Source organism: Coturnix japonica, chromosome 6 (assembly GCF_054131305.1).
Source record: "Coturnix japonica strain WE chromosome 6, WE-NBRP24, whole genome shotgun sequence".
Taxonomy (NCBI): Eukaryota; Metazoa; Chordata; class Aves; order Galliformes; family Phasianidae; genus Coturnix; species Coturnix japonica.
The window spans coordinates 3,752,042-3,763,728 of NC_140668.1; the positions used below are offsets into that span (position 1 = coordinate 3,752,042).

General features: G+C 43.6%; 1 protein-coding gene and 1 long non-coding RNA gene across 2 annotated transcripts; both read right to left on the reverse strand.

Annotated features, from left to right (window-relative positions):
- Nucleotides 1-3,650: 3,650 nt before the first annotated feature.
- Nucleotides 3,651-5,090, reverse strand: LOC146760235 (uncharacterized). The gene is made up of 3 exons (XR_014947615.1): nt 5,033-5,090; nt 4,347-4,475; nt 3,651-3,970 (listed from the first exon to the last, which is right to left on the reverse strand). It is a non-coding gene; the product is annotated as an uncharacterized LOC146760235 (long non-coding RNA).
- Nucleotides 5,091-6,168: 1,078 nt separating this feature from the next.
- On the reverse strand, nt 6,169-9,672 carry LOC146760236 (hydroxysteroid dehydrogenase-like protein 2). The gene is made up of 3 exons (XM_085550751.1): nt 9,085-9,672; nt 7,215-7,409; nt 6,169-6,735 (listed from the first exon to the last, which is right to left on the reverse strand). The coding sequence occupies exons 1-3, from the start codon at nt 9,158-9,160 to the stop codon at nt 6,677-6,679; spliced, it is 330 nt and encodes a 109-aa protein (XP_085406877.1). The 5' UTR covers nt 9,161-9,672; the 3' UTR covers nt 6,169-6,676.
- Between the last annotated feature and the right edge of the window lie 2,015 nt (nt 9,673-11,687).

Consider the following 11,687-nt stretch of genomic DNA (forward strand, 5'->3'; position numbering starts at 1 on the left):
GGCTGGAGCTGCTGTGGTGCTGATATGGGTCAGATCTATGGGGCTGGAGCTGCTGTGTGGCTGATGGGGGTTAGATCACAGAATCACAGAATCGCAGAATCACAGAATGACCCAGGTTGGAAGGGACCTCATGGATCATGAAGAACAAACCCCCCTGCCTGGCAGGGCCACCAAGGTCCCTCTGAATGGCATTCCTTCAACTGCACCACTCAGCTTAGTGTCATCATGCACACACACCCATGTGGACAAATTCTGTATAATCATCTCCTCACTCTGGTGATAAAATCTCCCCGAAGAAGGATCCTGCAGCTCCACCATGGCACCTTCTAACTGAGGAAGAGGACCTTTGGTGAAGAAAAGAGCACTTGGGCAGTATGAGTCTCCAAGCACATGTGCTTCGTGTCTCCAGGCTGCTGCTGAGACCCAAAGGTGCTGTAAATCCATATAACTACCTTCACTTTTGCAGTATGACTGAATTAGGCACAGAAATACGGATAAAAGAGGCATTAAAATCAGAGCAGTTGGCCTTCAAGGCACACAGCTTTCAAAATGGCTCGGAGAGCAGAGCAAACTCTTTGCAAGTAACTATTACCACACAGTTCCATTTGGCTAAGTCAAAACATGTGCATTCTATTCGAGTATGATGATCTTTACATGCAGTTTATAACTGTAAAAAGGTATGTTTCAACTTGGGGAGAGGGGAGCTGTGGTGAGAGCCATGGTTTGGAATCCTTCAGGGCCAGCATGCTTATCTGTGAGTCTGAGGGAGACGCCTCCAGGCCAAAGCAGGTGCTACAGAGAGAAAGGTTTGACACAAATGGTTTTATTTGACTGCTAGAGACAAATGAGTAGGAAGAAGCTATGATTTCTTTGCTGACTGCTGGTAAATCAGAACTGCAGACTGTAGGAGAGCTTAAAGGAGCAGTAGTAGGAGTGTGAATGAATGCTCTCTGTTCTGCACTAGGATGGATGTGTGACCAGCATGACATACCAATCTTCCACTCCCAAATCATGCTTTCCTGGAGGGCCTTCAAAACACTCTCACTGAGCCAAAAAAGACACTTTCTGGGCAGGGAAGGTCCCCAGAATGCCCATAGCCCCACCTGAGCACCTGACACTGGCACTCTGTGCCTGCCTCACTGAGCCTCTTTGTATTTTCACCTCTGCCCAGCATCATGTAGAAGGGCTGCCAAGGGCTGTGTGCCTGCGTGCTCCCCTTGTGACAGCATTGTGTTGTAGGTGCCAACAAAGGGAAAGCACGGACAGTGCAAAGTAGCTGATAATTGCATTAAATGGGACTGTTTTGGCAGCACTTTGATTGTGTGCTGAACATACTTACACGGATCTTCATTAATTTAGGGGCTGAAGAGAGGCTGCAGCTCATTGCACAACATTCAGAGGCTCCCTCCCACATGCAAACGCATCTTTTGAAAAGCCAAGCCTTGATCTCGTTTGAGGTACCTTAGAAAATGTAACTGCAGTGGATCTGCTGAAGCTGAATTACTTGTGGAGAGAACATATTACATGTCTTCCCTTAGATCTAGTCACTAGTTATCTCACATGTGCTGTTGTATTAGACAGAAAAAGCACAAAATGGTGTACTTCCTCTTGTTCCAAAGGAAGTGACAGTCGTTATTCTTTCCAGCAAATCTAATTGCATCAATTGTTTCTCACACAATACTCACAATTAAGGTTTCCAAAAGAACAGCTAAACTATAAAGCAGAGGGGAGCTGTTATTCACAGGTGTTGGATTAGATCTAATTTATGAGTGTAGCAGAAGCTACTTAGATGCGGGTGCTTAAAGCACATTCCTTCCCCCTATATTCTGAAAGAATACTTAGACCACTCAAGGATATTTCAATACCCTGAGCTTTTCCTGGAAATGCTTGAATATGGCGTAGGCAAACGAGAGATAAAGGAGAATCTTATAGCACAGGCAGATGACTAATGATGGTGCAAGCCATAAAAAAACACAGGACTGCTAACAAGGGAATGGAGATCAGCTGAGTAACCAGAAGAACAGGGTTTCAAATATTCATTTTTACACAAATGCAGTTGTGATAGAGTAGGTGCATTATTCCGAGGGAAGGCAGAAAGTGAGATAGAGTAAAAGCTCTGCACTGTGCTGGTCACAGCACATTCAGCATTTTGCAAGCAGCTCCCAGCTGCATAGAATTGAGCAACACACCCATGAGCAGCCCACAGCACTGGAGGTGCTGCTGCCCTGCTGTCACCTACAGGTTGTGCTTAACAGTACTACTACATGTGAATACTTATGCTGCAGCTCTCTCCAGCTCCTCCAGATCTGAGCAAGACTGGATCAAAGAAGGGTAAGGTGCCCTGTTTTTTGAGGCAGCAAGGTTTTTTATTCATAGGGGAAAAGAGGTGTAGTCCAACATGAACATGTGCCTCTAAAATCTTTGTCAGTCTTCAAGGGAGGGAGCTGGAATTTCATCTGATTAATTTTTCCCCACTCTCAGTTCTCAGGAGGGTCACCGGCTGAGGAACTGGCAAAACTCTTTTCCCATTTTGTTTTCAACCTTTACCTTTTGTCAGCTCACTCTGCATCTTCTAGATCCCAGCCACCCCCAGTTTCCAAACACACCACCTTCTCACCCATCCTCTGCTCATACATGAGGTACCGCCAGCTGATGTTTATTCAGCTCAGAGAACAGCAGCGTATCTAACGGTCTTTAGTTATTAACACAAAAATCTTACCATGTGCTCACACCAAGACAATCTGGTACCATCACCCTTTCAGGTCATGCAGCAAAGCACTTGTTTGACTGCTTTTGAAAGATTCTTTTTCTTGCACTATCCCCTCAATACTCTTCATGTTATCTAGATGAGAACAAGCCACATCTGCTTACATCTCCTTCCAGATGTAACAGCCCTGGCAATCCTAAGGCATTCTTCCTGATTGCACTGCTGCAACCAGCATTACACATACAGTATTGCATAATGTAGCCAAGTGTGGGAACAACCACACAGCCACAGGCAAGCTGTCACCTCAAAAGGAAAGTTCGTTCATGTTTTTCATGGCGCTGGGACTGCAGAGTGCATAAGTGAATTCAACATTCTCTGTATTATTACCAGAATTCAACAGGGATGGAACCTTTACAGCACAAATAATTTTGTTTGAGCACAGGCTTTGAAGACTATAAACTATTTGACCATTGCACGAGTTAGAAAATAAATTCTAAGTCTTGAAATATTCTCTACATACTTAAGAGTAAAATGCCCTACATTTTGAGCAGTTCTGTTGGCAACACTGTGAGGTTGCTACCTCTGGCTTTGCACGTGCTCTTGAACCAGGAGGAGGATCTGTGCTCTTGTCCACTTAGAGAGCATTTGTGCTTTTTCTCATGAGTTTCCATTCTTTCCATGCTAAAGAGGGAAGGTGATGTGCCTGTAAACATGTTGTAGTTTAAACCTTCTGGTGCTGCACGCAGGTGCTGTGGGAGGGATTGCCTTGTTTGTGGCAGTCTGGGCTGGGGGTGTGTTTGTGTGAAGATCTGCAAGGTGATATTTGATCCTCCCAGACTTCTTATGGGACATGCACGCATGCAAGCAAATATGTAAAAGAAAACCCACTTCAGGTGTGTTGCATTGCTCCAAAGGAGTGTAAGAAAGGAAAACACCAGTTACATAATAGAAGTATTCTCAAGAAGGAATTGTTTAATCACAAACACCTTTCAGTCTTAATAAAACTAAATTAGATCTTCTCTAACAGATCAGCATTTTATCCACAGTTGTTATACACACAAATAAAGAGAAAAAAGTAGATTATCGTTTTAAAATGTAGCATTGCTATTATAAAAGAAAGGCTGGATGTTCTGCTGGTACAGCTTCTCCCTCACAGTTTAGCATTAAACTGTGTCAGCATCTTCTCTAGCTTCAATGCTAGTGCCATGTTACCTTTAATCCTTAATTTTCCTGACATGAAGGCCATGGTTGGCTTTAGTTTACCTAAAAAGAAGACACAGAATCATCAGGAAAAGGAAAGGAACTGGAGATTGCGATATCATATAGTAGTTACTTTGCTACCAAGTTCTACTGTAAAAGCATCAGAAAAGAGGTTCAACAGATTGACTGGATGATTTCTGAAGCTACACTCTGAAAAGTTCAATAGCTACTGAACAAAGCAGTAGATATTTTTATTATAAAATCATGGACTCACAGAGTGACTTACGTTGGAAGGGAATTTAAAGGCCATGCACTTCCAGCTACAGCTCATCCAATTCCAAGACCACAAAGAGAGGTGAGCCTGTCAGCTCATCCATCAGCAAGATGTTTCCTGCCACCAGTAGCTGCCTCAGTTCTGCCAAACCCGTTTGTTACTCACCAGTGAACATCTTCACAAAGTCGCCACTCGACATGCTCATCACAACATCAGCTGCTGCAGGAGGCTTCCCAAACCCAGCACTCCCACTGCTGGTTTTCAGGTCAAGGTACCAAGTGCCTCCTTCATCACCTGAGTGGAACAGGGAGAACTTGTGGCAGCACCACAAGGACTGATGTGCCCTGCCCTTTGCTACCCCCGCCTGCTTTTCTCTCCCATCTTCGTGCTAGACATGCTGGAGGTGCTGTGCCAGAAGCTGCCCCGTGCTCTCTGTGCAGACAAGGTCAGCCCCAGCAGATGCCCCACAGTGCCACAGTGTCAGGGGACAAGGCAGTGGCTGCTGGTGGAGCTGGAGGCAGCAGGGGTTTGGAACAGAACTACCATGCTGACCCTGTGCAGCACGGCCAGCAGGGTGACACAGCAGAAATGAAACACCAGGAAAACACACCACAGTCCCCAAAAGAGCAGCACATGCTGCTGATGCAGAAAGCATCTCCCTGTGACAACAGCAGCAGGGTAAATCCCACATGTGCTGAAGTTGGCTCTGAAAGGCAGCATCTTATAGAGCACACCCAAAGATGTCCCTGTTCCTAGATCAGTTATAAAAGACAAGTATTTACATGTGAAAATACAGACTGACTCTTGCTAGAAAAGTGAGCATTTGAGAATTTTACAAGTGATGGTCTTACCTGACAATTCAAACTGAAAGACGCCCTGCGTGGATTTCACTATTTCTTTATTGAGTTTGAAGAGTGAGCAAAGCCTCAAAATGGTGGTAAGGTAACACTGTGCTATAGAAAGGGAAAGGGGAACTTCACAGAAATCAAGACAAAGGGTAACTGTACATTTAAAAGTGCAGGGAAAGGGGGAATTGCAGACACTTAGTCAAAATAAAGCCAGAGAAGAGGGCAATAAAGATAAGAAGAAACTGTCCGGAGACCTCTGACAAGAAGGATTAGATCCCCCCCCCGGGCAAGATGATGCCGACATGGGAGAACAATAACAGCAGATAACACCAAGAAGAAAACAGAAGAAGAATTTCACCCCAAAACATCGGCAAGGGTCGCGGGGAATGGGGTCAGGGGGAATGAGGGAATGGGGTCGCGGGGAACGGGGCCATAGGGAATGTAATGAATATGTAATCAAACTGACGAGGAGACTATTGATTATGTATTAGCTTAACCTATATCTGTAACACACTTTTCTCTTTACGGTGTGCAAGTTTGGAGGAGCTATCCCCCTTGCACCCGGCGCTGTGCGACGCTGGAATAAACATACCTGCTTTATAACCCATCTCTGGATTATAGAGTTTGATTCCGCAAGTCAAGTTCTCCCTGAATAACTCTGAATGTTTCTGCAACAGGCCCCGCTGAAGCTGATTCTTTATTAAGCTTGGCTCCACCTGATGCCTGTGAAGCACCTAAAAGAAACAGATGGATTCTCTGTAAAATGCTGGAACGCTCTATCTCACTTATCTTTCTAAGAATATATATGTTTTCAGCAGTTCTTCTGCAAAAGCTTCTAAGGTGTGAATCAATTCACTACTTTAATCAGCAACTTTCTACACTGCAGTGAATGTGCTCATTTAACATTAAGAAAGAGCATTTGCAATTTATAAGGCATGTAATGCTTAGCAGCCCCTAAAAGCCATGCAGAAGGTCAGTGTATCAGGAAATAATTATTCTACTCAGTGAATTGCTACTGTGTTGGAGATCTGGGCAGTTGGCAGTATCAGTTCCTGACAGAAAAGTCTAAGTGCGCACTCACAAATAGTATTTTCAAGGGAACTGGGCTCTTTTCAAACTTAGCCTCTTTCTTTCCTATATTTGTTTTGGCACTCCTATAAAACATATTCAGTATTCCTATTTGCCCTCCAATAGAAACATCACTATTCTGAAAAAGTGAACCTGATGCTTTTGTAAAAAAACAACTTCTCTATTTCATCTTGTAGACATTCACATCATGTACGACTGTGAGAACTTCATGTAGGAATAGAAGCTTCTCAAGTTCTCACACTGCAAGAAAGATGTAACACTCCTGCAAAATATGCTGATTGCTTGTGATTTTTTTACAGCAATATTTACTCATAATCTTCATACCACTTAACTCTGGTGGTAAAAAGCAAAAAGGTTGTTCAAAACAAGGTGCTGATTATGAACTGTGAAAGTTGCAGACACTAAAGTCACTTCCATAAATCAAACAGCCCAAATACAAGAGATTTTGCCACATAGCTTGAATGTAGTCCAAAAGTAACTTGAAATAGAGGAGGCATTCATTATCATCACAAATAATCGACATGTACATGCAGAGGTTGCCCTTCCACGGCCTTCTGATTATGTGGCTGTCATGTCAGTTTCAGCATCCAAGAAGAAGTCAGGCATCAGGGGGTGACCTAAAGGGGAGTTGAACAATAACAGTAAGCCCAAGTAAGGGTGAACAGCACAAACAGGAATCCATTCTGAAGGCAACAGCACCTCAATTTACCAGTAAATGAACTACAGGTTGAAAGAAGACGAGGTGACATGTTTAGGTTCTGGTACATTTAAAATCAGACCCAGAAGCCTCTTACAAATTCAGTCAGAAACATCTGAAGATGAAGAAACACTATCTCACTATTTGGTAAATAGTAATACATGCGCTTGTGGTGCAGGTCTATTTTCTTTTTGCTAATGGGTTTAAAATATATATATATATATATATTTATATAGGCATTGATTATTAGAGCCTCAGTGGACTATTATGTGCTTTCCCAGAATCCACATTCTCAAACGTGAGGCAAAGCATCTTTTGACTGAGTCAAAGGAATATATCCATATTCCCCATATGGCCTTCCTTCCTTCGCAAACTTCTCATTTTAAAGATCTCTTTTACCTGGTGCAATTGCATAGACATCAAAATCCTTAACGCCTTCTTCTCTCAGTAGAACTTCATCAATAATGAAGTTTCCAGTGAAAGTTTTCGGCTTTGTTAAAATGCAATATGCAGCATCTGCAATTGTGTCAGTTTTTCTGCACTGCTTCTCTATTCCGGATCCTCCCAGCATATCCATAGCAGCTGTATGTATGGCTGGAAAATTCAGAGGACAGGAAATTACAAGTTTAACACTAATGACATCACATACTCATCTCTTTGGCAAATGCATAAACTTTATTCTCCTCTCACATGAAAGTAAATCATGAGAAGACTAAACTGTGAAATACCATCAACCAGCGAAGAATGGTCAACCAGCAAACAATCCTCAAAGTGTAAAGATTCCCTTACTTGAAAAGTATTAAAGGAACCAAAAGAGGAATAAAGGGAAGAACTCCTTGTAATATTCATATTATTCAATGCTTCTATCAATACTTTCCACACAAAGACTTCCTCTGGCTTTATTCAGGACATGAAAAACTAACAGGACAACTATCTTTCTCAAAGTGAATGTGCATCAGCAATTAACATTTTCTGCAGCCATTACCATACTAAAAATCTCAATTTTAGCCCCACAATAACCTGTGAGATAACAAAGTGACTCTAAGTTAAAGATGAGAAACCCAATAGCACAAACTCAAACTTTTCCTGGCTTATGCTCCTCTACTTTCACATTACAGCCAATTATTATTGTTCTAAATATAGCAAAACTATGGGCAAAGACTGATATGAAAAACCATCTACTGTCCTGCAATCTGCACATCCTTCCATCTATTTCATACAAAGTGCTGCTGGTTTTCCATTAATTCATACATACAGCATCTTCCACTTTGACCCTGCAGTACCTCTACTACTCATTCACACTCTTACATCCTTTTGGCAGGCTACCTCATTCACTTTTAGTTAAATCGAGAGCTCATAACATCTCACTATCAGCATATTTTCTTGTTTCAAGGAGCTGGATGAACCAATAGAACCATACTAGCACAGTGTTAATCTCCAGCATTGAAGCTGATCACATATATATGATGTTCTTTAAATTAAAAACTTTGTAATTGTAATGTAGATACTACAGAAGTCACCTCTCTCACTCTCTAAAGTAGTTAACTTTTGTTTTGGCAGATAAACCTTTCAAAACAACATTTTTCTTCCTAGACTGAACATTACAAACTTTTATACTTCAGAACATGAACAGTTTTCATCAAGGAAACACCGATACATACAAATTTTGAAAGCTCACTTGCTGCTTCTAATGCTTTCAAGACACTGGTCTCTTTGTTCAGCAGCTACCAAACCTTCAACAGCAGCCCTGGTCCTCACTGACCCATGGACAATAAACTGGAGCTAGTGTAAGATGGGCACACCAAGTTATTTTTCTGCTATGCGGCCCTTCAGTGTGCTGTGACTTGCAAGAAGTGTTGGATGGTTGTGTGAAAAAGCAATTGATTTCCCACTCAGCCAAAACTTTTTTTTTTTTTACATCTACAGAGGTACATATCTTGTCAGCTTCATCTATTTCCTGGCAATCTAACTAGCTGGGGATTCTAAATATTGACATAAATGTCCAATACTACTCAGGGATGGTGTGCAAACCAAAGTTTGAGTCATGTTGAAAGGAGCAGTGACAAGACAGGAGAAAAAGCAGAATGTGCTCAGGCTGAAGGCAAGTTTAAGTGAAAACAGGAAGGCAACAGTGAGAACTAGGAAAGAAAGCCAATACCCACACAACATCTTTGATCACAAAAAAATACACAGAAGTGCTCGGTGTTCTGAATCAGTCCTAAATAAGACCACCTGTATAGGACAAAACACAAAAATTCAAAATAATCACCTGTTTTAGGCCATAAAACATTGACAGCAACTTCTCCTTTAAATTCTTCTGCCATTCCCAAGACACACATGGACATGCCATATTTACAAATTGTGTAGGCTACAAAAAGCACACAAAAATCCCATATTTAGTAGGATACATATTTAGTCTACACATAGAATTTTACTTTTGAAGGATGTAAGTCACGGAAAAATCAACTTTCTGGGGTCAAAGCATCATCTTCCTAGAGTACAGAAACTCTCCCAGCTCCTACCACCCCCTTCAGATACAAACTGACCCTTTTACATGAGTATTGAATTGGGGAGGGAAAAAAAAAAAGAAAAAAGCACGTTGTAAATCCTTTTTGTATACTCTGAGAAGGGGATGTTGCAGAGAAGGAACATGGACCTGCAAGAGGAGTTTAACCATGTTCCAAGTGTTGAAGTTTAAAAGATAATCCACAGGTTTAAGATGAGCAACATATGTTCTAGCCCAAAGACGCAATTGGGGCCTCCTTCACTCCTCAAAGATAATTTCTATTTAAAAAGACAGCAATGAGCTTTATCGCTATCAAATCAAATGTGGAAGCATAGAGAAAAAAAGATTTTGCCTTCCTATCTCTATTGGGAATAAAAAACATGGTGTAGTATTAAGAAATCCTATGAAAAACTCATAACTCTTACCTGCAGAACCTTCTTGGAAATATAAGCCTTTCACCACCACTGAAGACTTTTTGTACAATAATCCAAGGCTGCCCACAACAGAACTGCTGCATTCTCCAAAAGCAGAAAAGGAGTGACTTCTAAAAACAACAAAACCAACCAATTCTAACATTTTGATACTCAGTGCAGCTCTCTGTAATTTAATTCTTTTGGCCCTCTGAACACAGAGGACCAGTAGCTCAACACGCTGTAAAGGCAAAGTCCAGGATCACAATCCCAATGCAGGGTGCCAAAGACAAGAGCCAAAAATCAGATTTTCAAAAATGACCATGATTTTCCTTAAGGCTTTCACAGTAAAACTCAGTTTGCAAGTAACTGCATTTAACCCAATAAATCCCCACAAGTCTGTCCAACCAACCAGCAGGCTGACACAGCTGTGCAAACGACTTGTGACTGAGCCCCTGTGTACAAAGGTGTCACACAGAGTGGAAGCACCAGTGAGATAAAAAGGAACTGGGAATATTGCATGAGCATATCAGCACAGTGTGAGGAGAACCAAAGTTCACCTGCAGCTGAGACTTGCAAGGGAAGCCAGTGGCAACTTGTTTATCTGCTATAATGTGGGTAGGAAGAGCATGAACAAGGGAAAGGCGTTGCTGAGTGGCATGGGTGATTCAGTGAGAGCAGACACTGGTAGTGCCTTGCTTAGGAACATGGTTTACCAGGACATGAGAAACTAGCCATAGATGAGAGGTAATCTTAGAACTTGGAAGGTTGGAAAAGACAATATAGTCCAACCTTCAACCCATCCCCACTATGGCCACTAAACCATGTCCTTCAGTGCCACATCTAAACCCTTCCTGAACATCACCAGGGATGGTGACTTCACCACTTCCCTGGGCAGCATGTTCCAATGCATCATCAATCTCAGTAGGTAAAATCAAGCCTGGTGAACCTGATTGACTTCTGTGATAGAATGAAAGGATTTGAGGCCAAAGTGATAACAGCTGACACCATTCACATTAGCAAGGCTTTCATTACCATCTCTCAAAATACTTTTGTATCCAAGTAAATACATAATAGTCTGGATGGTTGAACAGCCTAAGGGGTAAGAGAAATGTTAACTGGACAGGTTCAGGGAGTTAGAATCATGCAGGTGGGCTCCTTTGGCAGCAGGCACGGCCGCAACCAGGGCAGCCCACAGGCTGCACCGTGGGCGCTTTCTGCCCTCGTACAGGATCTCATGACTACTGCTTGCAACACACGGGAACGAATAAGGTCAACGTATGTCCCCGTTCATTAGCAGCGCAGAAATAACGCCGCAGCAGTCACTCAATTCAGATTCCACAGCACACCCACAGCCGCACTTTGCCCTCCGGACGTGCACACAGCTCGGCCCGTGAGCAAACAGCACCGAGCGGGACTCCGGGTCTGACCCAGCCGCTCCGTGGCCACCGTGCCCGGCTGCGGCCTCCACCCCGCGTCCCATCACCCTCAAGGGGCTGCGGAGCACGCGTCTGTCCCTCCGCCCGGCCCCGGCCCCGGCCCCGGCCCCGGCCCCGGCCCCGGCCCCAGCTCTGCCCCGGCAGCTCCTGTGGCTCGGAGCTCGCGGCCCTGCCGAAGGAAGGAGGAAAGCCCAGGTCGCCTTACCCAGTGTTGGGCAGCATGGCGGCACGGCCATGGGGCGGCTGTCAGCTCGGCACGGGACGCGCTCCCCGCTCACACCGCCCTCCGCGGAGCCACGGCCCGGGGAGCCGGGCGGAGCCAGGGCCGAGCGGGGCGGGATGAGGGGCGGGTGATGGAAGTATCGGGATGAGTTCCCTGCGGGAGTACACCTCGTTCAACCAAGCCAAAGCCTTGCACGTTTTCACTGACAAAATTAAAATCGCATCTGAGATCTCGCCCTCAAGGAAAGGACTGAATGACCAAACTGAAGTGACAACTGAAACGATTTATTATTGA